The sequence below is a fragment of the Lacerta agilis genome, chromosome 3 (assembly GCF_009819535.1).
Source record: "Lacerta agilis isolate rLacAgi1 chromosome 3, rLacAgi1.pri, whole genome shotgun sequence".
NCBI lineage: Eukaryota > Metazoa > Chordata > Lepidosauria > Squamata > Lacertidae > Lacerta > Lacerta agilis.
The window spans coordinates 61,756,876-61,784,769 of NC_046314.1; the positions used below are offsets into that span (position 1 = coordinate 61,756,876).

A 27,894-nucleotide genomic window follows, 5' to 3' on the forward strand; every position below is an offset into this window, starting at 1 on the left:
GTGCTGGACTATGACCTGAGAGACCAGGGTTCGAATCCCCATTCAGCCATGAAGCTCACTGGGTGATCTTAAGCCAGTAACCCGTCTCTTAACCTAACCTACCTCACAGGGTTGTTGAGAGGATGAAATGGGGAGGAGGAGAACCATGCACACCACCTTGAGCTCCTTGGAAGATAAAGGCGGTATATAAATTTAGTTAGTTAGTTAGTTAGTTAGTTAGTTAAAATAAACTGCCTGGAAAGGTTATAGATAAGGTATGAGTGGCGAGCCGTTAGTAAAGATTGCCTTGAACACAGAATCATGATTTATCTTGAACTTAACATTTATCTAAAACAGAGGCATGAATTTTGGTTCACGGTTTTCTGCACTATCCTTTGCTTGAGACAAGGACCACTGAGTGTTGTGTGACCATGTATGGTAGAATTCACACATGCATTGTCTTTCTTTGGTAGAGAAGCAAGATCAAAAAGATGTTGGAAAGAAGAGAAGCAAAGATGGTGAAAGGGATAAATTTAGGCCAGGGCCTCATTCTGGACGTGTGTCTTCTGACTTTCAAAATTCTCTCCAGCTGTTTCTTGATGGTAAATTATAATTGTTCCTAGATGTATGTAACAACTGGTCTCAACAGCGAATACTTTATTGACTTCTGCTCACAATTAAGAATTGTAGGCTTTTCCTCAGCTAAATAAGACTGCAAAAGATTACAACAGTCTGCATGAAACACAATGCCAAAGGCAGGCAGAAAGTACTTCACAGTTGGTTTCAGCCTCAGAGAAAGTGTATATTGCCCCACGTTCCCTTCATCTTCTTTTAGGTGGTCTGAAGAAGTTAACCTCTTCAGGTAAACTGCAATCCTGAACATGTCGCTAAAATTTTGGGTTTGTTGTGGGAAAAGCAGGTGGTGGCTGGGAAGGTACATGGAACAATTCACTTGGAGGTTGCTAGTTCCTTCCATGGTTTCCCTAGCTCTTTTTCTGCCCTAAGCACAAGAGGTCAGGTAGAGGCAGATCAGTCCCTAGAAAAAAGTGAATAAAATGTATGCTGTTTAAGTGTAAAGCCCTAACTGATCATGAAACCACTGTTCTGAAGTAGCTCCATTCATCTGTGCCTGAAAGGTTACTTAACTGGAACATCAAGTTTCATTTCTTGCCTTTATAGCAACATAGCACCTAACAAGGTCTATAATATTTATGATAATATTGAACTATTATGTGTGGCAGCATTTCAGAGGTTTTTTTGTTACTGTTTTTGTTTTGTTTTATCATGTATTTTTATCTTGTGAACTGCCCTGAAATCTTTTGATGGGCGGCATATAAATCTTAATAATAATAATAATAATAATAATAATAATAATAATAATAATAATAATAATAATAATATGTAATGGGTTCTTTTTATAGGTTCTGCAACACCACTGCAACCACAGATGGTGGTATATGCTTGCTATATGCCTCTTTATGTGTCTGAAAGAAAGATATTTGTATTAGGGAAAATGGTAAGGCTTTGTTTATTTTGCCTTCAAAATATGAACTAATAATCAAATAAAAACAGCAAATATATCAACAAAGAACACAAAACATATTTGTGAAAACGTCTGTTTGTAGACCAATTTTCTGCCTCTGTCCAGCTCAGGTTTGGGGTTGGTTTTAAACCTTAAGTGCTTTGACTTGTAAAAATGAAATGTATGTTTCAGAAACATTCCTTTTTTGAAACTTGGTTCAGCAATGTGCAGTTAATTGGAATCCTGGCATGTATAGTATTCTTACCTTTGACAAGGAGATCTTCCCAATGTTACTGGAGACTTTCCATGTAGGTCTAGCCAAGAATAAGTTGCCCATCATAATGAAGGATAATCAAGAAGTAGACAGGGCTATAATTATGCTAGTGACTGGCCAACAGTCTTTGAGAGAAATTACAGCTCAATTACAGTGCAATATTTTATTTCCACTCCAGAGCTGAGTCTTATTGTTTTTGCAGGACTGTGCAGTTCTTCCTATATTCCCCTATAGACCCCTTCTACCTCTTTGATACTCTGTCTTGCCAGCGGTTGAATTGGAGCACTCAAATGGGGTTTAGGGCTGTTGATGGCCCCACATACAGAGGCAATGTGGTGCTCTCTGTCCTTGAACAATTATGATAGTCATAAATTACATAATTGTGCCAAAATTAGTTTCCTCTTGATATTTTTATGTGTAACGGAGCCCCCATTGTGCATTTTATTTCTCTTTCTTTTGCAGGCTGATTCATCTGAGCAGTTGCGGCAATATGGTCTTTCCCACATATACAGTCACCCTGCACTGCTAACCAGAACAAGGTCCGGTCCCCTGGTAGCCCCTCCAAAACCACCACCTATTCCTCGTTGGAAACTTATCCGCCAGAAAAAAGAAACTATTGTGACTGATGAACCCCAAGGTTTGTCTTTCCAGGCTTTGCAGTATACTTTTAACTAACAATAAGCCAAAATGTAATACTTGTCTCTATTGATTTCACCCACACTGCCATTTGGAAGATCTAAAGGATTAATATATGAAAATTCAGATGCTTTTTACTTTACTTTACCTAATAAGTATTATTCTGTGCTTGAAATGAATACTGAAAGTAGTACTATTGTGTGGTTTTTGTTGTGTTTCCCTTGTCTTGACAGCGTTTGAGACATAGGGATATATTGTGTCTTCTGAAAGCAATCTGGCCCACAGCGATACACATACATACACAAAATATAGTATAGGACACTTCTCTGGTTTGGCACAAAAACATGCAATGTGGAAAGTGTTTTCATATTGATGGGAGGAATGTTGACTTTTTCTTTGGGACAGAGTAATGAGAAAAGAGAGTGGCAGATAAGAATATTACTATCATATTATCTCCCCTCTAGCTCCTAATAGTCAACATCTGTCTTTGAAGCTTTACAGCTGTGGCAGAACCAACTGGAGGACTCTAGGCATCTGAGCCTCTTTTCCTGCCCACAGGGCAAGACTGCTGCTGGTGGGCTGACCCCAAAGGGGTGACATGAAAGGGGATCACCCAGTTGGGGTCATTGTTTTGGTACTGTCATAAAGGTGAGGCTGATGTTCTTTACAACATTAAGAATATTTTTTTCTTGTTAAATCTGTGCTGTTAACATTTTAACATAAACCTGCTAACATGTTTGTGTGCACATTTCACCTTCCTTAATGAAAGGCAGTCTAATTGTGTAGAACCTGCAGATAACATACTATTCCCTGGATTCAGGTCTTTATTTTTCAATGAGAGTCTTGTTTTGTGGAGGGTTTCTTAAACTATGAATAACTCCTGTTTTTGTTCTTTACCTTCTAGAACCTGTCATAAAAAAGCCAGAACAATTCATTGAGCTTGCTAGCCCGTTTCTGAGCTATAGACTTTCTCCAATACCAATACCAAGAGACACGTAAGTACATGAACCAGTGGGCTTCAGTGAATTATTTTTGGAAACTGCTTTGAGGTTTTCTACAATCCAGCATTATATAAAATTTAATAAATAATAATATTTTGTGCAATAAAGGTGAATTCAACAACAATTTAACACTACAAAGTATTAAAGGGGGGTGTGTATCAATAGAGGAAGAAAGGGAGGAAAGGAGGGGAAGTGTGCCCCAAGTGATTTGTTTTCTTAGTAGTTCATGGTAATGGTGTAAAAAAAAATTTTAAATGAACTTCAAAAATCCCATTAGACATATATAATTTCCTATATGTCCAAAAGACAATATGTTGGAATCAGACTTGCATTCATGTTAGAGGAAGGAGAGGCACTTTTCTCAGATTCTTTTCCACCCCCCTGAAAAACTGAACCAAAGGATTTGGAGATTCCCTAGAGCAGCATGACAGGCAGCATGCATGTGCAAGGGGCTGGGTGGGTGGGCTACATAAGGAATTGGAGATGATGATGAAGATGAAGATGATTTCATTTCTAATGTGTATTTCCACTAAGGCCCCTTTTAATACAACATTAAAAGCAGATTTAAAAACAAAAAAAGACAATCACAAAAAACAACTATCAGAAATGATGGCTTATAATTTATGCTTCAAAAGTATTTGTGCAATGTATAGTTGTCAACATGGTGCCCTTGTTTTCTCCCAGGCAATGGTTTCAGCCAGGACACAAGGTTCTTGCCCAAGTAGTAGCATGTGCTAGACCCAAATTCCAGGGACTCATTGTCACATATGACTAGCTCCCATTCAGGCAGCCAGGCCCAGTAAGGCACAGTCTCAAAGGAAAATGTAGGCCTAGATCAGGCACCTCCAAACTCGGCCCTCCACATATTTTGGGAGTACAGTTCCCATCATCCCTGACAACTGGTCCTGGTGGCTAGGGATGATGGGAGTTGTAGTCCCAAAACATCTGGAGGGCCAAGTTTGGGGATGCCTGGCCTAGATAAGCAAAGTAAGGTCTATGAGGCAAACTGGCAAGGTTGGTAGATAAGTACCGGTAGCACCCTGGATAGCTCCAAGTAGCACCTATGTCAGGGGTCAGCAAACTTTTTCAGCAGGGGGCCGGTCCACTGTCCCTCAGACCTTGTGGGGGGCTGGACTATATTTTGAAAAAAAATATGAACAAATTCCTATGCCCCACAAATAACCCAGAGATACATTTTAAATAAAAGCACACATTCTACTCATGTAAAAACACCAGGCAAGCCCCACAAATAACCAAGAGATGCATTTTAAATAAAAGGACACATTCTACTCATGTAAAAACACGCTGATTCGACCGTTTGCAGGCCAGATTTAGAAGGTGATTGGGCCGCATCTGGCCCCCGGGCCTTAGTTTGGGGACCCCTGACCTAGGTTGGCAATGAGACAAGGAAAGCTTGAATGTAGCTCCAATAAACAGTGAACCCAGACTAAGCCTAAAACAGGTCTTCCATTTCCTTGGAACAGCTAGCCCAGCCTCTGGTGAGCAGAGTCTCTGCTCTTAAAAAAAGTCTACCTTCTTTTATAGAACAAGTACCAGGATTAGAAGCTTCATTAGTAAATCCCACCACCTCAAAATGGAAGGAAGTGTTTTTGATTTCTGAACTTAAATTAATTTTCCTTGGATATTCCCTATTTTCCAGTAGGACTTCTTTTTATGGTAACTGCTAATGGAGTAGAGTTACTCCGCTGGACATTTTAATATATACATTTTATTTAGAGATGAATGTTAATTTATCTGTGTTTTATTTAGCCATTTCCCACCTTCTACATTCAAAAAAGGATCTCTTCCTGCATCCAGTCTTCCTGCTGTCACTGAAAATGATGAAAGCATAATTGACTCTTCTGCAGATTCAAATTTAACGAGTACAGAAGAAATTTCTCAGGTTAAGATTTTACTCTGCATGTGTTGTTTCCCATTCACGCTAAAAATTGTGTACACTACTTCCTGTATGATCAGTTTTTTGAAAAAAGATAAATGTTGCTGAGCTCTTTCTTTTTGCATTTGAATAAATCTGAAGACTGTGATTCATCTGAAGTTTGTAGTAAAAAAGTGATGTTCACAAATCATTCTAGATCAGTCCTGCACAACTTGCAAAGCAAGCACAACTCAGCCTACCAGCCATGCATGTATAACCTGTTGGGGTTTGAAATTGGCCCTGTTTTTTGCAGTCCCAGGTGGGCAGCAAAAACAGGATGCTTATCAAGCACAAAATGTTGCTGGGTTGCATTTAATGTGTCTAGTGACAGGTTGTATAAACCTCTGTCCTATTCACCAGTGTCTCCCAAGTCCCATGAGAGGCTTTAAGGGGCTGTGTGGATTAGTTGGGAAATTCAGCTTCCACCATCCCTCTTCTGGGAGCTGTACAGTCAAACCTTGGAAGCTGAACACCTTGGCACTCGTACGTTTTGGCTCCCAAACATCACAAACCTGGAAGTGAGTGTTCCGCTTTGTGAACATTCTTTGGAAGCCGAACGTCCAGCGCTGCTTCCAGTTGACTGCAAGAAGCTCCTACAGCCAATCGGAAGCCACACCTTGGTTGCCAAATGTTTTGGAAGTCAAACGGACTTTCAAAACAGATTCCGTTTGGCTTCCAAGGTACGACTGTACTCTGGATTCCAGATTCTATCATTTTATAACCTTTATTGAGCATACTGTAACATGGAGGACACAATTTGTAAAAATTCAGAAATATTCCCTTAAATTGGACTTCTAGTACTATACAGTATTGATCTGAGAGCAGAACAATTTTCCTAGAATGGAGTTGGTGGGCATGATCCTAAATCTGTCACCATGCATAGAGGCAATTTGGTAGTAGCGGGCTGAGCATACTTCTGATTGTCCCTAGGGACGAGAACAGAGTTGTTTTAAGCTGTCAGTTATTGCCTCACATCCTGCAGTGAAGCCAACATTAGTCTCATGCCCACACAGTCTCATGGAAATGAGTGTGTAGTGAGGTTTGCCAGACTGTAGATGATTGCTACAGATAACTACCTTTCTATGACACTTCTAATTTATAACACATTTAATTCATTTTGCTTTTTGCTATTGTGTCAGTATTGTTCTAAACAAACTTTCCCCCACTCTGCAGGAATCTGCTTTAGCTGCACCACATACTGGTACTGTGGAAGGATCCACCAAAGGTAAATAATATGATTGTGAATAATGAATGCTCTGTTTAATAGGAAAATATTTATTCAGTTATTTAGTTATAAATGAAGTAAAAATTCTATAAATAGCTAGTTTCATGGTGTCTTACAATGCAAAATTATAGGGGGAGAACAGCAATGAAAACTTGCCAGAGAAATAAGCAGTTGATAAAAAGGAATTTCTGATATTGCATCACATTAAACTAGTCTTTCCCTCCAATAATTTTGGACTATAGCTGACATAATCTCTGACCATTGACTTAGTTTACGCGGGGTGATAGGATTGTAGTCCAAGACATTTAAAGAGCCTCAGTTTGGGGGAAACTATGCTAAACCATGGTTTGGTTTACATGTGAACCAATCCTGTGTCACACTCCCAAATGTTAAAGCTCTGTGTTCTCTGAAGTCCTCTTAATAATACCTAATCTCTTTGAATGCTTCATGACCTTTGTCAAAACATGCACATAGTACATGAGTGCTTCTCTATCTCAAAAAAAGCATGTGTGTTAATATTTCACATTGTGTTATTATATAACTACAGAAACATCACAAAGCAGTAGCCTAATTAGGGATGGATGGCTGTTTACTTCTGTTCTGCATCACTTTTTCTTATGTTCACTTGCAATTATATTTATCGCATCTCCACATTAATCTGTAATTTTGGGGGGAAATGTGTTAAATAGGTCTTTTCTGTCAAAATCTGCATTTCTTAACTTACTTTCTCTCAAAATACACATTTAAAAATGTATTTCAATGCTTTTTGAGCCAAAATCTGCACCAAACACTAGGGAATTGCAAAAGCCAGTTAACTAAATTCAGGTTGTCATATTGATCCAAGAATTGTTGTTCAGGTCCTTTCTTATCAGAGTTAGCACAGATTGGCTTCTTGGAGCACAATGCTTCCAGAACTTCAGTTGGGCTTGTCTCTTAAAAACAAATTATTTTAAAATATGGTATATAAGATAGTTTCAAGGATGTGTATTGACAACCCTGTATTCTGTAACTTCCTTTACTAGTGATTAGGTAAAACAGAGAAGCATTCGTTGCCAGCATGCTTCAGGGCTAACCTAGAGAGCCCTCTAGAGGTGAAGCATAACCATTATGTTTTCATTTATTCAGTATTTTTGTGAATTGGGTTTAAAGGGTTCACAGCTTCACAACCTTCATTTCAATTCACAGTCGTCAAATAATTTATTTCTTCTTTTGGAAGATGTATGCAATCTTTAAAATGCAAGCAATATGTTGGTTTTAGGGTCCTGTTTCAAGTGGTTATGGACAAATCTTCCTTGATTCAGTCAATATTTAGCAGCTATCTTGGTGTATATTAAAAAAAATGCTTGTCTGCTTTTGAGAATTCTCTTCTGACATATTGATAGTTCATCTGTGCTTATGTTGCTGGACAAACGTGCCCTTCCCAACCTGGTACCTTTCAAATGTTTTGTACAGTGTTGCTGGCTGGGACTGATTGGAGTTGCATTCCAAAATATCGGAAGGGCACCAGGTTGAAGAAGGCTGCCTTACTGTGCTGCTTTCTGTGAGTTAGAAATTCAATATCTCTCATTTCTTTGCCTTTTTAATAGAAGAAAGAATAGTTCAGTCAATTTACCTACAAAGCAGTAGCCTTTGTAGTTCATGTAGCTTCACAGCAATCAGTGGGGATTTAGGCTGTTGCAGGTATACATATATTGCTAAGTTGCTTTATGATAAATTACTAGGATAATTTTGCCCTGTTTATGTTTCTCAAGCTTACCAGTAGAATATAGTCTTTCATTTCTGAGTGTAAACTTAAGGAAATCTCCCCCCCCCCATCTGTGCAGGGGAATCAACTGAAAAAATAAGTAGTGAAGCAGCTCCAATGCCAGAATCAACAGAACCTGCTAATAACCAGTTGGGAAATAAATCTCAGGAAGAGATTGAATCAGATAAGAGCCCCATCTCCAAGGAAATATGGATGGACTATGAAGATTTCTGTGTTAGTTTTCAGTAAGGCATGCTTTTATTATTGATACAGAGGCTATATCTTCTTTTGTGGACTTTTGCAAATTATCCTTCAAATTTGTGTAGATGACTCATGGCTGCTACACAAAAGGCATCCTTAGTCCCTGTGGTACATACTAAAAATTCAGCAGATTTTCTTATAAATCTGCCATGTGATGATTCCTAGCAAATCATGTTGTATTTTCTTTAAGACAATGGATGGTGTCGAGTGATGGCCACCCCATCCCTGAAACCAGTTTCTTTGAACTTACTCTACATGCTTTCACATTGGTTTTTGGTTCTATGTCTCCTGGACATAAGGATGACTCACTGGACACATTCTTCCCTCATACATAAATGACATGATATGCCAAATATTATTTTATTTATGAAAACAGTTACGGTGAAATGAAAAAAAATGTCCAAGTAAAAAGGTCCTTTCACATAACATTTTAGCATTTAGGGAAATCTTAAGCACATGGTTATATTTTTTCCATCAGATTTGATGCTGATAAACATCCTAAATTCAGCCTGAACATGATAAAGGTGTAATGCAAGAGTTCTGTCATGGATGCAACCATGACTATCAGTGCAATCCTATGCACATGAGTTAAAAAATAAGTCTCATTCAATTCCATGGGGCTTACTCTCAGCAATGGAGTACAGGATTGTAGCCTAAATGAACAATGGAAACTTAGACTTAATTACTGCTTGCAGTTCAGAATGGCGACAGATTATTCACATTTTCAATTTCAGAAGCTGACATGTATTTGGAAGTTAACTTCTATTGCTAGATGATAATAACATACTGAGTAACTGTTCAAACAATACTGATGGTTTGTTTCAGTTGTCTTATAATTCAGTAAAACGTGGTGCACAGCACGAGGGAGAGGTTTCTGTATAATTAATGCTAAAATAATAATGTTTGCTTTCCTTAGGAATTTGTATGTTTTCCACAAGCCAAATACCTATAGCTACACCTATCAGAAGTCAGATTTTAGAGTAAGTGTACTGACTACATGATTTATTCATCTCTTTGTAAACTATAATGGCATTGTGAATCCCAGTTTTGTATCCATTCTGTAAACATTTGCATTCGCCAGTAAAATGCTACTATCTACAAAAACCTAGAACAGAACTAATTGATACAAATCCTAAAATATAAATGACAGACATTAAAAACAATGTTATCATGATACTTCGGGATCAGAAATACTGCAAAATTTCAGTTTGGATCTGACAGGGAAACTAGTTCCCTTAGCCTAATTTTGTATAAACACAAATTTAGATAATTGTATTTTTTTAATTTTTTCCTCTGCCATCAAGTCACTCAGAATACTTTGAAACCTCTTTGTAGTTTGTAAAGTAGAGTAGGCTGACATATGAGCTGGACAACAACACGAGAGATATGATGAACTTTTATCTCAGGCCAAATCCTTAAACCTCCACCCCAGTCAAATACAGCCACAACCCAGTCCAGTTACTTGAGTCAGTCTGTCTCTGACCCACCAAATTCGTCTAGTTGCTTAGACAGTTTAGCCAGCTTAAAAAAATCTGCTTGTGCAACCTCTCTCTGTTAAGACCTTTACATAGGGCAGCCTCTCAGACCTATTCAGTCACCAGCTCCCTTCTCCTGGTTTTCACTAGATGGAGTATTAAAAACACAATGGGTATTAATATTCAGGACTCAACTATCCCCTCTGATTTCCCTGTCTTTCCCCCAACTCCTTAACTGACCATTTTTCAACTCCTTTCCTGACTATTGACACCCCCCGCTCTAGAATTTCTGTACAAAGTCTGCTATCACCCAGCCTAATCGGAATGAATTTACATGATCTAAGCCCCGCCTAATACCCTTTCGAAGTGATCACCTCTCTTCCCTCTCAGAGCATGTCACCAAGCAACCACGTACTATTATAGAGGCTTTCAACGTAATAACAGTATAAAGCCTCAAACTCTGTCACCAAATTTATATTGGGTTGAATCCAGATAAAAGCCTATAGAAACGCTGCTGGCCTACCCCCAGCCATCTCATGGAAGATGCCACTGTCTGATTTTCTGTGATCTCCCTCGGCCCCTCCATGCCACACCCTACCCCATTTAACTGGGTCCCCTGATTCTCATTATAAACTTTCTGGGAGTTGGAAGCTGCCAGAGGAGTGAGGGGTGGGAATATCAACTTATCCCAGTCCACTGCTGAGGAATTTTCTGTGGATCCGAAACATTTTGGAATACAGTAGAATAACGTCATTAGGCATTCATCCAATTCAAGTACCCCTTGTACCCTAAGGCCTAGAAGAAATTGAGGAGAATTTCACTTGTTTTACATTTTTAAAGCAAGTCGCACATTCTGGACCAGAACATGGGAAAGAATTCAGTGTTGTACTAAGGTGATTGTTCCACCAGGACAAGCATTTAAGCCTGCCAGATGGAATGATCCCCTTTCTCCTCACTCATACTGTTCTGTGATCCTCCTGACCCCCTCAGGGCCAGTTTTGGGGGGCAAATGGAGAGGAGACTTGTGTTGTGTTTAAGTATTTTGAGCTAAGTAAAATCTAGTTGCAGAATTCCTATACCCATTGCTTCAACATGTTAACTAGCTTTTGCGTCTTCTCTTTTAAAATAGTTAGACCAATAGTTTACGAAGGGTGCTCATTAAAGATTTCCCCTGATGTAGGCCTACTTCCCGTGCACCGAGGCAAACGAAACTGGGCACAGTTATTAGTCCTTCTCTACATAGCTACCAGCAAGAGCCACACACTTCTCCCATCGCTTTATGCAGCTACAAATTACCACGTTACGTATGGAGAGATCTATACATGTACAATTGCATCCTCCTACGATAACAGAAGTGGGTCAGGGAAAATCTTTAATGAGCAGCCCTCGTAGGAAGCCATACATAAAATTATTCTTAGGATAAACTTAACTTTTTTCAGTAGATTAAAATAGAAGCTAAATGTTATGGGGAAGCAAAACCCAAGGTTTTGCTTGATGAGCTTTCATTGTTCACTTTATATCATACATTGATTTGAAAAATAGTGTTTAAAATATAACCCAAATGCTACCAAATACTAGTCGCTACAACACTAGATAAATAATAAACATGAATACTTTTTTTTTCCCTTACAGATGGTGGACGATCGTATTGTATATTATTTATCTGTAGATAGTTTGAAGGCTATTGATATCCTGGTTAGCTTTTCTGCATTAGTACACTGGGGGGAATCAGGAGGTAAGATCAGTATCAAATAGATAGGTAATGGAAGTATTGATTCTTGTGGAAAAAAAATTCCACAAAGAGGTACTCAAATATAGAACTCTGTTAGAACTGCAGTATTTGTGATCTTCTCCAATGTTGACATGCAACATTCTCATTTTACCATGAGTGTTTGGTGAAAGTAATTGTTCTTAAGCCCAGAGTCTGTAGTAGAACTGCACAAGTTATTAACAAACAAATCAAAGTTCAATCAACTTCCATCCTCCTCATAATAATTTGAGGCTTCTTTTATGGTTTGCCATAATTTGCAGTTGAAAACAGCCTCAAGGCATATGTCAGAATAAAAATGCCTTACATGTGGCTCAGTTGTTACTGGAGTTCTAGGGTCTGCAGCCCTGCTTGCTCTGCTCACCACCGTCCCCACCATTCCCCCTACATTAATCTCCTAGAGCTTCCCTTCCCAGTCCACACAACTACTAAGCTTTCTATTTTAGTCTTTAAGGAAGGCACATAGTACACATAGTCGCTTCAGCATTAGTTCAGTGCACATGAGGCTCAAGGAAACCTATGAAGGACCAGTCTACTCTGTCTCCTATCATTGCCTTGAGTTTGGTTTATTGTTCACCACAAGAGGCATCTCATTACCTGAGATCTGGGGAGGGTAACATAGCATGTTCCTCATTCCTTGCATATTCAAGATTTGACCTGTTCAAGAAGGTGTAGAAGAGAAACATGTTAGACTGCAATTCTTTGTTCATGTACCTGAAGTAAGCCTCTTAATGGTAGGCATATGTAGGATTTGAGTGTTTCGTTGTTTCTTAATAGAACTGCATACAAATTTTAATTATTTGCTTTCCCTGGCAACTTGACTTAACATCTTATAGGCAGAAAGGGAAAGGCTAATGAGCTCCCTCCTTTCCTTTTGTTTTATTGTCTACTCTCTTGAAAGACTGCCTGCCAATATTTATAAGATATAAATCATGTTCTATGAGGTTTACAAGGAACAAACTACAGGTTTTATCTAAGAACAACTTTCAGAAGACATCTGAAGGCAGCCCTGTATCAGGAAGTTTTTAATGTTTGACATTTTTAAATGTTTTATGTGTTGGAAGCCGCCCAGAGTAGATGGGGCAACTCAGCCAGATGAGCAGGGTATAAATAAAATCCTCAGCATATATAAAGATATTGGAAATGGTTACATTTTGGTGATAAAAAAACAAGTTACCTGTATACTTTTATTTTATAGCAAGTGCACAAAAAGAAGGTCATGTTTTGCCCAAGGGATTACTCATGGTTGAAAAATTCTCATGGAAAAATTTGGCTCCAGGACAATTAATCCTGAAGATCCATACATATGCCACTAAAGCTGCTGTGATAAATCTTCCTGCTGGGTATGTGCCAGTCTGCTACACCCTTTTGATCCAGGAGTTAGAGGCATAGCAATAGTGATTTAAAGTGTTCAAAGTTCTTTACACACCTCAGATTTTCTCATCCTCACAGCAATCCTGTAAAATAGGTCAGTGCCATTCTTTCCATGGAGTTACTGAGGCTGAGAAATAAGCATTTATTTTTACACTACCTCAATATTTAAATAAATAGACACACCTTTATGCTTTTATCTAAGCTATTGTCACATTGTATGTTGTATACCCCCTTGCTGTATCTTTTATGAAAAGTGCAGTTTTAAATATTTAAATTAATTAATTCATGGTAGGGCTAAGCCTCAGCACAGAAACTCTGTTTTCTAGTGGGCAATAGGACACTTACAACTGGGATCTTGTTCCTCCCTGTGCTTGCAGACAGGAAATGTTGACATTTTCAAAGAAGTTGCTGTGTGCCTCTCCCTTGGAAAGCCACAATCTGATTTCTTGGTTTCACTCAAAATTGACCGTCTTTTAGCTTGTGCTGCCTTTCTGGCCTCTTCTTTCTAATCCATTTGTGATTTTTGTCAGTTTTGTATGTGTGTTTTTTCTAAGGTGGGGTGCCTTCATGGTGGTTTCCCTCCCTGGCTGTCAGTATTGTTGTTGATTTACCTCTGTATGGTTTGGACTTTTAGTGCTAACATGTCTCACTAGTCCCTCATCTCTTCTCATGTGTCTTGTTCAGAGCTCAGTTTTATACCAGGAACTCTCTGGTTCCCATCTTAGTTTCAGCCACAAGGGAGAGCTCAGCTCCCATCTGAGGAAGAAGATAGCTATGGTTACTTACTTTGCAAAATAAGCTACATATTTATTTACTAGTGGGTAGATGAAATGCCTATAAGCCTTAGCATTTTTTCACATATAACTTATTTCAAAGTGTACAAACACATGTGGTCCACCAAATAGTCTTAGAGCCTTCTCTTTCCTTTATACATTAAATGTTTTGAGAGCCAAGCAATAAATAATGAAAGAGACAAGAGGGGTTTACTTACACTGACTGACTGTTTATAATTTCTGTTATGTTTTAGTTTCTTTGTTCATTAGTGTGCTTATTTTAAATGTAGGCGCCATGTGTTACTCTTCACTGCGAGCTCTCCCGTAGGGCACCATATCCATCTTTGTAGCATGGTCCCATGTGTGTTTGGTGAAGAGGATATTGTCCTGCCAAATCTTGAAAAGGTATTTGTTACCATAACAACTGGAGCTATATTCCCATTGGGAATAACCAATGTTCATTGTCAAGTTTTAACTCCTATTGAAGTGAGAGTTTTGTTCGAGAAGTACATGTTCTGTTTCTGAATGAAAAAGATCACAGATCCATAAGTATCCTGCAATTTAATTTTAAAATGGGCAGAATCTGGAGACACTTGTATAATCACAAAATAATGCTAAAACATACAACTGCTTATGCATTTTTGAAATTTGGTTGCAGGCCACACTGATGGCCAAAGGTACCGGTAAGTGCCCAGCATTTTTTCTCCAAATCATACAGGGAGAAAATTCTGCAAAATGACTACAGACTGAGCTCCACAAGGATCTCACCTAGCTCTTCAAAAAAGTAGTTGTGGTTCAATTTCTGCTGGATTTTTTTTCTAGGGGATTTTCTTTGTAGGTTTAACAAGAGATAGCAAATACAAATAACAAGTGGAGTTACAGGGTAAAGTCCTTCTGTTCATGGTTCCAGACATTCTATTCTTTTCTCCACTCATCTCCTGTTTTTCCTAAGTTTTCCTCTAGCAGACAGACAGCATTCCATACCCACTGAGCATGCTCAGTCTTCATTCAGTAGTCTTTTTCCTTTTGTTACTTCACTATGTTTAGGTTTCTGTGGTTCCTGATATGATCTACTGTATTGGCCCAAATAAAAGCCACACTTTCCCCCCCCCCCCAAATTCTGTTCATGAAAAGTTAAAGTGCTGCTTATATTCGCAACCTTATGCCACCGGCAAAGCGGCACGACTCCCCCCCCCCCCCCCGAGCAGCCTGGGAGCACAGAACAACGGCACCTGTCCCGTCTGCGGCTCCCAAGCCTCCCCCCAACCGCCAAATTTTAAAGTTGTGGCTTATTTGCGAGTGCGGCTTATATTCAGGCCAACTGATTCTTTATGTGGAACTCTCTTTTCTCTCCCCGGGGACATTTAAAAAAAAAAACCCTCATAGTAATGACGTATGAATGTAATAGTAACATAGGTTTAGTGCTTCAGTCATTCCTAATGAATTGAACATGTGCATATTGTTGAAATAGTGATATATTTTTAATAGTTCTGGCTAATGGTAGTTTTTGCGACTAGCATGAGTTTTGGCCAAACTGCGAGAGGCAGTGGAGGATAGGCGTGCCTGGCGTGCTCTGGTCCATGGGGTAACGAAGAGTCGGACACGACTGAACGACTGAACAACAACAACAACAACAACAAAATGGTAGTTTATGTATTTTCTCCTCAGGAAAGCTATCGGTTCATAGAACAAGCCACCACTATCATGAAAGCCATTGGAAATGTGATATTTAACTATGGGAATGCAGAAAACCTTCCCGCAGCCATAAAGACACTGGAAGCAACGCATTGTCCTCCTGGCCTCTGTGCTCCAGGAACAATTAGAGAACACTTCAAGGTAAAAAAACAACAAGAAGATGAATCTTATCCTTCTGTTAACATGCAGAATATATTGTGCTTTCCAAATGATTGTTTTCTAGTGAGGCCCATTAGCTAAAATTCCTGATAATAAAAATTTAGGCTGTCTCACATGAACTCCTGTAAACATGCTCTTGTGAATTTCACATCAGATAGTTTGAAAGGTCTAGATTTTCCTCAATGTTGACAAGAAACCTAACCCTGTATTCTGTACTAGCTGACCCTGCCACGCGTTGCTGTGGCTCATTTTGTGAAATGGAAAAGGAAGATGTAAAAGAGAAAGCTCATGCCTGCCCACAGCTTCTCCCGTTGAACTCCTGCCTGCCTCCTGTTTGTCTTTCCCCTGTTTTCGCCTGCCTCCCCACAGCTTCTCCTGTTGAACTCCTGTGGTGTGATTTGTTCGCCTCCCCTGCAATCTCCCTGGTCACCCTGAAACTCTGTTGCTTACTGTTGTATAATTGCAAATGGCGCAGCCTGAGGCAAGGAGTTGTCTTTGCGGCGGCAGTTGAAGCATGTTCCGGCCACTCCCCCGCCAGCAGCCTATTGGCTGAGCTGACCTCAAGTTCCTCCCCCTCCCTGTCTGTCTGTTGTCCTATAGTGCTGCATTTTACGTCCACTGGAGGGTGCTTTTTTTGTACAAAATCGCATTTATAGTTTGGTAGGTGTGGTTTTTCTTCAATGTAAGTACATAAGATCCTTCCCATATGCTCAAGGAATGTTGTGTCCAAATTTGAATGGAATCGGTCAAGCGGTTACGGAGAAAGGCTGGCGCATTCACGCACCCAGCTTTACCATTTATATATATATATATATGAACTAATAATTAATCACACTGATGGCTGTTCTCTGGCTGCTTAGTGACATAAGAGCATAGAGTAGAATCAGCAGCTGTGCTGTTGGAGCGAGGTGATCCTTGGACACTCTGTAAATGAAATTATGGTCTTGTGCCAGTGTGGCACACAAGGGCCATTTTTCAAATCATGCAGACACAGTGAAGAATGGATGGAATCAGCAGCATTGTCTTCAGAACAGATCTCCACTCCCTAATTTTTCAGTACATTATATAAATAATGAGAAAGTGAAGTATGAGTTTTAGAGACAATTACAATATGCTCCACTTATCTCAAAGGACTGTCACTTTAGCTATGGCTGTTCAAGTATTAGGATCATGTTGCCCATGTTGCAGAAACTGCCCATTTCTCAGACAAAATACTTTGACTTTGGATGTAGCTTTCAGCTAACTGTTGTTGTTGTTGTTGTTGTTGTTGTTGTTATTGCTGGGTTGCTAGTTGTTCAAACACCACAATGCCCCAAAATCTGAATTTTCCCCAGCCTTTGACTGATGTTGAAAATATACATTTGTTTGCTTATGCAATTAAATATTTTGGAAACAGTAATGTCACTAGGCAAATATCTGATACTCTGAAAATATACTGTTTATATGTCATCAAATCTTAAGATAGTGATCACATTATGTGGCTGGTTTGAAATATCAAAAGGAAAACTCATTTAGTTGGAGTGAGCCATTTTATAGATTCTACAAATCCACTCTATCTAGTAGTCAAATATACAGGTTGGTGTATGTGTTCAATAATATTTTCCTCTGAAAATCATTAGTAGAAAATATTTGAACATTTATTTATAATAATTTACTAACCATTTCTCTTTTACATTTTAGGCTTTCAATAATGCTTTTTGGCATTTGATAAAACAGACATTGGGGAATGTTCCTCTCAACTATAAATTTGCTTACAGATGTTTCACTTTGGATTTTAAAGACAGTGATGTGTCTGTTGAAGACACAGACTCCTCAGGTATACGGAAAACATGAATAATTTATCAGCAATATTTATTTTTAATAATCTATTAAGAAGATATCATTACAGAAAAATTCTGCTGAATGTTGAGATGTCCTGCCATTTTTAACACAACAAACCAGACACAAAATTCTTAGGTGGTATTCTCTCATATAACTGATGGTTGAATTTGTTTGGTTTTTGTGTGATAACCTTGAAGTTTACCCATCTTTGATTCCAACTTCTGGGGCATCAAAAGGAATGCAAAGGAAGACTAGGACAACGTTAGCAATAATGGCCCTGGAATATTTGAACATTGTTCCATCTAGCTCAGTATTGCTGACACTGACTGACAGCAGCTTTCCAAGATTTCAGGCAGGTGTCTTTTACATCTGTATGCGGAGTTGCCAGAGATTGAACCTGGAGCTTTTTCACGCAAAGTATATGCCCTAGCACTGAGCTATATCCTTTTCCCGTTTCAACAGCACTGCAATCATTCAAATGCTCTGCAAGACCAAAAAAAAAAATAAAAAAAATCAGTCATATATATGTTCTTAAACTTTAATTGGATTTCAGTTTTAATTAGCATTTGACACTAGGAGAACAGCACATCACTTACCTAAGCTTGCAAGACATAAGTCTAGCACTCAATTCAAAAATCAATTTGCATTTTATGTTCCCAGACTTAAAGTGTAAATGCATTGCATCTAGTGTGGAGGATGAAACTGTATAAGCTGTGTGTTTGAGGTCATCCTGGACCAAAACTAAGTACTTTGTTTAGCTAGTGCTTTGTCTCCAATAGTTGCCAGGCCAAGCTCTGGGAAGTTACAAGCCACTACTGTGGTTGGTGTCTAGCATCTGACAATTAGCAGACAATTGCCTCTGAAAATTGAGGTTCCATTTTTGGCAATCAGGATTAATCAGGACCAACAGTAGATATTGCACCCCCTGAGATGGCAGCAGATGCCACCACCGTTTCTGCTGCTCCCCTCCACCAACTACTCCCTCCCACTCATGCTCTTCTGACAAAGGACTCCTTTCTTAAAGCAAGACATCTCAGAGATGCTCTGGGCTGTCATTTTTCTCCATTGGCAGCAAATGACTGTTTAAAACTTTTTTTTTTAATGGCAATTTAAGCAGTAATTTGTAGCTGTAGTACAGACACTATCTAGGAGATTTCATTGACATTACCTTACTCTGGGGAAATACCACACCCCCCAGAGCAATTCATGGAGTACATGCCACCACTCTTGGCAGCAAATAGGGAGCAGGAGGGAGCAGGGGCAGGATGAGGTGGCAGCAGGCAGAAGAAGGGAAAGGCAGCCAGCCAGTTGTGAGCACTGTGGGGGGGGCACATAATCTGCCAACCATCCTGATTTGCTGCCTGGACTATCTGGATTTTTACTGATTTATGCAGCACAAACTTGCTGACATAAGGTCTAATAAACATTCATTAGATGAGAAAAATGTTTCAGATCTATCAAACTGATCTAAATTCATGTAGATGTCCTGCAGTATCCAGTTACCTGAAAACATTTTGCAGGGAAACAGTACAGAACCATGTATTTTCATCAGAAATGTTTCATTAGACTGCTTTCTTTGGGTTCCTGGATTGTAATGAACACGAGGGAACTACAACCAAATGTTGCAATGATCCCTCTTATGTGTGACTACATAAGAATCCACACTTGTAGATGCAAATTTAATATTAGCATATAGGATTTCATCATAAAACAATAAAGTACTCCATTGTTGGTTTTTGTAGACATGACGTAAGCATTGTAATCTCACAGGCAGGTAACTTTTGTATTAATTTCTTTTTAGAGCTGACAGAGGCAAATGTTTCTGCTTTGCAAATCAAAGATCCCACACCTGAAGAGGAGAAAGTTGCACTTAAACTGCAGGCTGTCTGGAAAGGGTCTTATGTGCGGCTACTAATGAATGGCAGAAAACCAGGTCAGGATTCTTCTGAGGGAAGTGACAGTTGCAGCCCGGCACAGCCCCTAGGGGACGGAGCAGGGCGGAGCCTTCGTCCTTTGCAGACAGCCATTTCCTTTGGCTTCAACCAGCCACAGAGGATGATGGGATAGCCCACCAAAACTCTAAATTTAAAAATAAAAATTTATTTTTATGTTATGTTTTCTTTATGTAAGGGGATAGGAGTTTAATTTTGATGGTGGTGGGTTTGTTTGTATGTATGAGTTGTTGTGGACTATGTTGTAAATAAATAAATTTGTTTAAAAAACCCTCTAAATTTAAGTTGGCCAATGGAGGCCTACATGCGGGGTTGGGTGGGGCTTCAGAAACAGACTGAAGGAACCAAGGCTTCACTCCGGTCTGCCACTGAAGTATATAAGTGGGCTGCACTGGGTGCCAGCTCATGTGGTAGATAAGCATTGACTCTTTAGTCTACTCCCAGCGGGGTGAGATGGTGCATCAACCCACCTTTTTTATCAGGTTTGATATACCAGGGTACTCCTGTAAAGGGATCTGAATGAAAGATTTTGTCCAGAAGCCCAGATGAGGAGTGGAAAGGACATAGAACTTCCAAATGGCTGACAAACACAATTTTCCTGACTTTCAGATTGGGGGGCCAGGGCCCAATCTTGACACCTAGAATCTTGAATTATTCACAGAATGCCATATGTGCTTGTATAATGCAGTTGGTCATTATATCATAAAAGCTATTTATTTGTATAAAACATGGCATTGTTGGCTACAAATGTCCTCAGATGATGTCTTGCAGAAGTGTTGGTTAGCTAGTCTTTTCAGCTAGACATGCTTTCTTTCTGCTTACTATCAGAGCTTTATATTTTACCCTATTTCTTCATGCCAGTGTTAGGAATGATAACTATGTTGAATATTTACTAATAGCCAAAATTGTTTTTATTTGTCTTTTTATTTTTCAGGTACTAAGGAGAATACTAAAGTCAAAGACACACTTCAAAAGTTGTGGGCTCTAATAGAGCCAAATTTTGAACAATGTTCTTTGACATTTTTGAGGTAATACACACTATGGTTTCTGCAGGATCATGTATATCAATCCCATGTTTTGCCTTACAACACCCCCCCCTTTATTTTCTCTCATAAAAACTGGCCTGCGCCTGTGGAGGTGCTATAGGGAAAGTACAGAAGCCCAGTTTTGGGCATCCCTATATTTAGTGTTTCAGATGTAAAAGTGACATTTAAAGAACACCCTGCTTAACCATTGAATCAATTTTTATTCTGCCTTATATTCAGCATAAAAAACTCAAGAGACAGACTATGAATTTTACATCAATTTGTTGCTGAAGAATTAAATGTAATGTATCTGTCAGGGGTCCTTTACCTTTTACTTTTATGATGATGATTGCAAAGACTGGGTTGGTTCATATGAGGAAAGGAAACGTATTGTGGTCCTGAGCCATTTAAGGCTTTATAGATTTTACACCGCTCAGTAGGAACAGACTTGTGACTTGATCACACAAGAGGTTTCTTCTTGCTCACAGACTGAGACACTGCCTCCCCAATGTACACATCTGTTCTGAGTTGACAGCTCAGCTTCAGCCAGCAATAAGGTCTGAAACAGGGTATTGCAGAGGTAGTCAAAAGGTAGACCTAGACCCACTGGATCCAAAGTTTCTTTGTTTTCCTGATAGGCCCCAGAATTGGATCCCTAAACTATGCCAGCCTGGATGTAGCATAGTTATTACATTGATACATTCACTCTCCACAGCACACTTTCCTTTCACAGCTAATAGCAGCTGGTGCATGTGTGAATTGGATTGGCCGTGATCCAAAGTGGGGCCCCTACAGCTGGTTTTAGCAGGAAAAAATATGTTGAAATATGCATTTGAGCATCTCCCATGCTATTTATAGTTTGGCCAACTCTTGAAATATAAAAAGGTAAAGGATCCCTGACAGTTAAGTCCAGTCACAAGCGACTCTGGGGTTGCGGCGCTCATCTCCCTTTACTGGCCGAGGGAGCCGACGTTTGTCCATAGACAGTTTTTCTGGGTCATGTGGCCAGCATGAAATATAGGTCTGTGTAATTAAGCACAAGGAACAAAGGAGGTCTGCTTTAAGAGCAAAAAAGGTGTGTAGTGAGGCTTTAAACCTGAGCTTATTGCGGTTTTTGCTCCAGCTGCTTTCACCTCCCAATTAGATTCAAGCTGACAGAGAAGTGAAATCCAAGTTAAACAGAGGTACTGGTAATTCTCAGATTGGGGTATAGTTCAGCACCCTTCATCCCCATATTCCTTTTGCCCTTTAAATCAGACTCCTACTGTTTATTCAGGTGTGGGGAAGCCATTGGCCTTGCTTGCTGGGGCTGATGGGAGTTGGAGTTTAGCAGCATCTGGAAGGCTTGATCCCTAGTTTGTGAGATTGAGTAGACCCACACTTAAAGTGTTTGATATGCCTCTGCCACAAGTAATTTGTTGCTTGTTGAGGAAGGCTTTTTTTTTTCATAATACAGTTGCCACTGCTTAATCTTTGGGTTGCTATTATATCTTATGTATATATAAAGTGGAGGCAGCTTGAAGCTCAGTACTGTTGGTTATGATCTCAAGTGATTATTTTATATTCTTGTTGTCTTTCATAGAGATATGTTCAAAAGTAAATGTAAGTCACTTGAAAAATACCGTTGCGCTGAAGATGAGTGGACTAAGACATCTTTTGCTGATTATACTGTAACATATGGGGACCAGCCTGCAAATTTTTGGTTTGTGGTCTTCAGGTGAGGTTTGTTATTGATGAGTCACATACAGATCTATCATATTATAATTTAACTGTTAGTTCTGTTCATGTGACTGAAAGCCAAGTGACCACATGTTGAAACATTCTTATACTTGTTCATGAAGGTCATGCTTGAGGAATTCAGGCTTTGTTAATTTCGATATGAAATTATCTGATCCACATCTCTAGAACTAACGTGTGGATCAGAACTTTGATGTTCACTAGTTTTCAACCCTTCTTTGAATGTTGTAATGCAGTTCTAGCCAGTTTAAGCATGTCAAAATCTGCCTGTAAATAGGCATTTTGAACGATTTTTTTTTAAATTAGATTCATGCTGGAAGTGACATGGAAATATGGATACAACCTGCAAAAATGATGAATTGGAGAAATACAGATTCCCTTATCTTTACATTACCCCCTTCTCCCTTTTATTGTAGAGAGGTGTTTTATGTTCCAGAAGATATGATCATAGCAGCAAAGTTTTATTCTTCCATACCTACATGCGCATTGCACGTCGTAGACAATGATACATTGGAAGAAATGCCTCGGATCTTTCTCAGGGTTGCACCACATCTTTATACAAAGAATAAGGTGATAAACACAAACATCTTCATATTAATTAGAGTACTACTACCTCTCTCTCTCTCTCTCTCTCTCTCTCTCTCTCTCTCTCTCTCACACACACACACACACTTATTACTGGCAAAATTATTACATTTATTACTGACACAACAGAATGAAATCTGAAATGTGAAGCATACATAGTCCAATACTATTATTCTTTTTAGTAAGGTATTTATTAAAGGCAGTAAACCCACAGAATATCTAATGTGTCTCAATTGTCCAATGCCAGACATGCAGTCTAGATCCCCCCCTCCCACAACTGGACAGAGAGCCTGGGGAGAGGGAGAGAAAATTTCTATAGACCACAGCAGGCTTCCTCAAACTCAACCCTCCTGATTTTTTGAGAGTACAATTCCCATCATCCCCGACCACTGGTCCTGCTAGCTAGGGATCATGGGAGTTGTAGGCCAAAAACATCTGGAGGGCCAAGTTTGAGGAAGCCTGGACCACAGCAACTCCCTGACCCTCAAGTCTGCCCTGATGCTGCACAGGTGGGCAGGTGAGACTAACTCCCTCCTGCTCACCCATCCAGGTCTCATTGATACAGATTGGCACCCACAATCAGATCATGGCTGATTCAAAGTTGACCTGGCATTGAGGAGGAGCAGCCACAGATGCTAGGGCTGGCTGATAGGACAACCACAATTCCCCAGGTTAGGGGAGGGACTGACATGTGCCACAGTCACTAACAGCCTGTGCCATGTGCCCCCTACCTGGCCTGCCCCACCTCCCACACCATACCTCCCCCTACCCTGAACCACTGCTCTCCCCCTCTCATCTCCCCCTCTCCTATCAGACACACTCCCCAAGCAACAACTATTTGCCCAAATATATAAGAAATTGAAATCCCTTTTTTCTTTTAAATAGTTATTTTAATCTGAAAACACATAATTCAGTAGCATATTAAAATGAAGAAATTAATATGAAAAAATATGATTGTATGAAAGCTAAAATTTAGCGCGCACACAAAACAAACTAACAAAACGATACAAAGGACCTGTTACTACACACTGATATAAATAACAATTATTTTCCCCAGGTACTGTGAATGCAACAACACAACCTGTAATTCTTCATAATGTACAAGTCTTTGCCATTGTAGGGCCATTTTGGGGTATATAGTATTGCAGCAGCAACAGCAGCAGCTATAATATTTGCTCTTTATTTACCAGTACTTATTGTATCATATTACTTATGTTAATAGCTAACAAAATTAACTTTAATTTCAGAGAGGATATACTTTTATGGCTGAAGTTCAAACTGGCGAGTCACCAGTGTTGGCTGGGAAATGGAGGCTTCGACTCATAGGTTCCTACAGTCCCCTTCCAGTTATTTCTCGTGAGACTATAAACAATGTATATTCCTTTAAAGAAGCTAAAGACTATTATGTACCAAATGCTAAGAATATTATATTCAGGTAAAATTGAGGAAACAGCAAAGGTATTTGCATATGTACGCTATTTGAGTGTTCATATGTTACTTTGAGCATATTACTTACTGAAGCATTAATGAGTAGTAATCATAGAATCATAGGATTGTAGAGTTGGACGGAACCGTGAGTGTCATTCTAGTCCAACCCCTGCAACACATGATTATTTTTGTCCAATGTGGGGCTTAAACCCACAAGATTGTCTTATGCTCTGCCAACTGAGCTGTCCCAGTAATGCTTTTGTATATTTCCCCAAATGCACCTCGTTGGGCATTTCTAAAATGCTGGGTCAAGTCCTGGTCTTTCTGAAAGTCAGACATGAAAGTTGTTTTTCTCTCTTACATGCATTTGCAAGATCTAGGAAATAAGGTTTATATTCTAAAAACATGAAGGAGTAAACCACACTGAACTGAGTAGTGACTCACTTCTGTGCAAACATGTATGCGATTGTTCCTATGGTAGGCTACTCAGGGCTTTGCACAGGCCTGTTTTTTATCATTTGTCTAATATGTTTGTTCAGAAAGTTTATTGTAGTCAATCTTGGCATTTTAACTGCAGTTTCATTTTGATAACTGGTTTCCATAGCAACAAATGGCCTGTTCTAAACATATGTGTTAACTTCCATCTCAGAGCTTACTGAGCTGGGGCTAGTCTGCCTTCTTGAATAACAATATTTTAAGGATTGAGATCTTAGACTTGCTGAAGATAATAAAATCTGGCTCAGTTAACTATATATCTTTACTCCCCCTTCTCCTTCAGGTATGTAGTAAAAGTAACAACACCACTTATGGCTACTGTGCAAGTACAGACCTCCAAGCCAGATGTAATCATTAAAGTCCAAGTTCTGGACTCTGAGGAAGAAATGGTGCACTCTGTTGGGAAGGGTCATGCTGTTGTTCCTGCATTTTATTTCATATCTAATGAGCGGCCTCTAAGTAGCATGTGTAAGTATGGTAAACTGAATTGCTATGATTATTGTGGACAAAGAGACTGCCAATACATTTGCATATGTACCTGCCTTAATAACTGAGTTAATAATTTGTGGCATATGCTAAGACCTCAGTTAAGGATTACTGACTTTGCTTTGTCATGCTTGCTGCTGAGTGATCAGGCTTGCATATTTAGAATCAGTTTCCAGCATATGGAGCCATCAGACTATGCAGAATGGGTATACCATTCCTTGTCTAGTGAATCAAATTCTGTTTCCCCTCAAATTACCCTACAGTGGTAGGTTAGGTGTTCCAAGAGAGCCATATCTCATATGTTGCTACACCACATCTATTTGGGCATTGTCTCTAGAGATTTCCACTAGGGTGCTATTAGGAGTCTCACTGCAGCTAATAGCAGGAATAGCAAAGTCTTATGTGATACCTCCTCATTCTGATGGTTAAGCTTTACTTAGAACTAACAAGCTTCCAATCAAGCAGTTATTTTGCGAAGACTAATCTACATTTATAAGCTCCTTACTGTATAAACAGTTCTGAGCTGTTTTTCTGGGTTAATTATTATTCAAATGTGTATTATTCAAAACAATAAAGAACAAAGAGACCAAATTCCATTTTAAAATATTAATTATTCAACTTAAAGGAGTGTGTGTGTGTGTGTGAGAGAGAGAGAGAGAGAGAGACCACCAATCTCCATATGGGCCTGCCTGTTCACTGAAATATTATTTGGTAAGTTCTGCCATTATAAATTTAGTGGGTGAAAAACAGTTTGACCCTTTTTGGTAGTGGTACGTAATTATTACATTCTGTCTTTGAAGAGACTTGGCTCTCTCAGTTAGGTGTCAGGTGAAGACTTCTTATTTTTTCATGGCATTTTAAATAGGTATTTTATCTAATTTTTATACTGTTTGATATCAGCATTTTGGAAGTTGTGGCTATCTGTATTTTAGTATTATATTATTTATCTTACTGTGTTTTAAAATTCCCTGGGAAGGTTTATAAAGGGTGGGATGAAAATCCTTAAGAGTCAGTCGGTAAAGCAGGAGAAGGAGAGAATACCAGAAGTAGGTATAAAATTGAAATTAGTAAGACAAATGACTAAATGCTAAAATACTCTTTAAAATGTTATTGCCTCTTCCAGCAACATCAAGTAAAGGTGGAGTTGCCCAAAGCGCTCCCAAAAAGGAACCTGAAGTAGTTGCAGCCTCTAAGAAAAAAGGTTCTGTGGCAACTCAGAAGAATGTCAAGTCTCCAGCCAAGATGTTACAGGAAGGCCCAACTTCAACAGAAGAAGAAATTATTGTTACCCCTGTTCTTGATGAAAATTTATTTCAGCAGGTGAGAGATCTTAAATATATTTGTGGAGGAATTTTGAGAATAATTCCTACTACGTTGCTTCATAGTGTAATAAACATGGTATCCTAAAGTTCCTGTGGAAGGTTGAACAAAGCAGTTCTCCAGGAGTGAACTCTAAGGTATCGTGTTTCCTAAAACAAGAGGATGAAAACAAGGTTCAGGTAATTCAAGATTCCTGCTAAATGTGGGTTTGGAATTAAATGAAAAGGAAGAACAAAACGGAACAAGGCACCACCAGCAGTGGGGCTATCTTGCCGAGTCACCACTCTAGCTTGTTAGAATGGTGCTTACGTTCTTCCCAGGGCTACTGAATGGCCAAATGGAGGCACATGCTTGTGGTGGCTGAATTCAGGTGTAACACAATACACAAAGCACAAAAAGCTGAATAATAATAACTGTAAAGATTTTATTGGTTATTTCCTAACGTCAAGGTGTAGCCCAGTATGTGCAACATATACAGTTCATATGTACGGTATATAACCTATGAGACTAATTACAATATTAATACATTTCTTCTTTATTTATCTTTTCTTATTGTTTCTTCTTGTAAGTTTCTGTATAACACAATCCTTAGGTGAAAATAGAAAAATCCTCAAGGTAATGAGAACAACACAGCTGATGTAGACTGCTGGCACAAGCTGGCTGGTGCAGGTGCAAACTGCTAACTTGGGCAGAACAAGGTTTCCAGATATCTCCCTTGTTTCACCCCAGAGGACTTCCTCAGCTGATATTAAATCTATACAATATAAATAAATACATGGTAATACAATATTTGGTATCCAAGGTACATGCTCATATTATAATGCATTGATGCTTATGTTTGTAATAAGCTGCAGGTTGTTTGGAAACCTCTGTGTAACAAGCGACTAACAACTCAAATATATAAGTAACTAGCTGACCCGGCCACACGTTGCTGCGGCTGATTTTGTGAAATTGAAGAAGTTCCCCTGTTCAACTTCCATCTGCCCCTTCTCTCCCCTCCCATTTTTAATTACTCTCTTTTCGCCCCCCCCCCCGTTCAACTTCCATCTGCCCCTTCTCTCCCCCCACCCCTTTTTAATTACCCTCTTTTCGCCCCATCAACTTCCGTCTGCCCCTTCTCTTCCCCCCGTTTTCAATTACCCTCCCCCCCCCCCGTTTTCATTTTTTTCAGGCCCCCTCCCGTTTTCAATTACCCTCTTTTCGCCCCCCATCAACTTCCGTCT

The 27,894-nt window shown here is 39.3% G+C and overlaps 1 protein-coding gene across 1 annotated transcript in view; it reads left to right on the forward strand.

Moving 5' to 3' along the window:
* LOC117043838 (androglobin-like) overlaps window positions 1-27,894 on the forward strand; it is a 53,690-nt gene that overhangs the window by 9,033 nt on the left and 16,763 nt on the right. Inside the window, exons 6-25 of the mRNA XM_033143948.1 lie at window positions 453-581; window positions 1,401-1,495; window positions 2,238-2,412; window positions 3,316-3,406; window positions 5,183-5,315; window positions 6,522-6,573; window positions 8,397-8,562; window positions 9,495-9,558; window positions 11,686-11,788; window positions 13,020-13,164; window positions 14,259-14,373; window positions 15,637-15,804; window positions 17,503-17,638; window positions 19,445-19,576; window positions 20,530-20,623; window positions 22,203-22,337; window positions 22,774-22,927; window positions 24,190-24,377; window positions 25,149-25,333; window positions 26,475-26,671. Of these exons, the coding sequence (XP_032999839.1) occupies window positions 453-581; window positions 1,401-1,495; window positions 2,238-2,412; window positions 3,316-3,406; window positions 5,183-5,315; window positions 6,522-6,573; window positions 8,397-8,562; window positions 9,495-9,558; window positions 11,686-11,788; window positions 13,020-13,164; window positions 14,259-14,373; window positions 15,637-15,804; window positions 17,503-17,638; window positions 19,445-19,576; window positions 20,530-20,623; window positions 22,203-22,337; window positions 22,774-22,927; window positions 24,190-24,377; window positions 25,149-25,333; window positions 26,475-26,671 (2,657 nt within the window). The remainder of the gene's footprint in view (window positions 1-452; window positions 582-1,400; window positions 1,496-2,237; window positions 2,413-3,315; window positions 3,407-5,182; window positions 5,316-6,521; window positions 6,574-8,396; window positions 8,563-9,494; window positions 9,559-11,685; window positions 11,789-13,019; window positions 13,165-14,258; window positions 14,374-15,636; window positions 15,805-17,502; window positions 17,639-19,444; window positions 19,577-20,529; window positions 20,624-22,202; window positions 22,338-22,773; window positions 22,928-24,189; window positions 24,378-25,148; window positions 25,334-26,474; window positions 26,672-27,894) is intronic.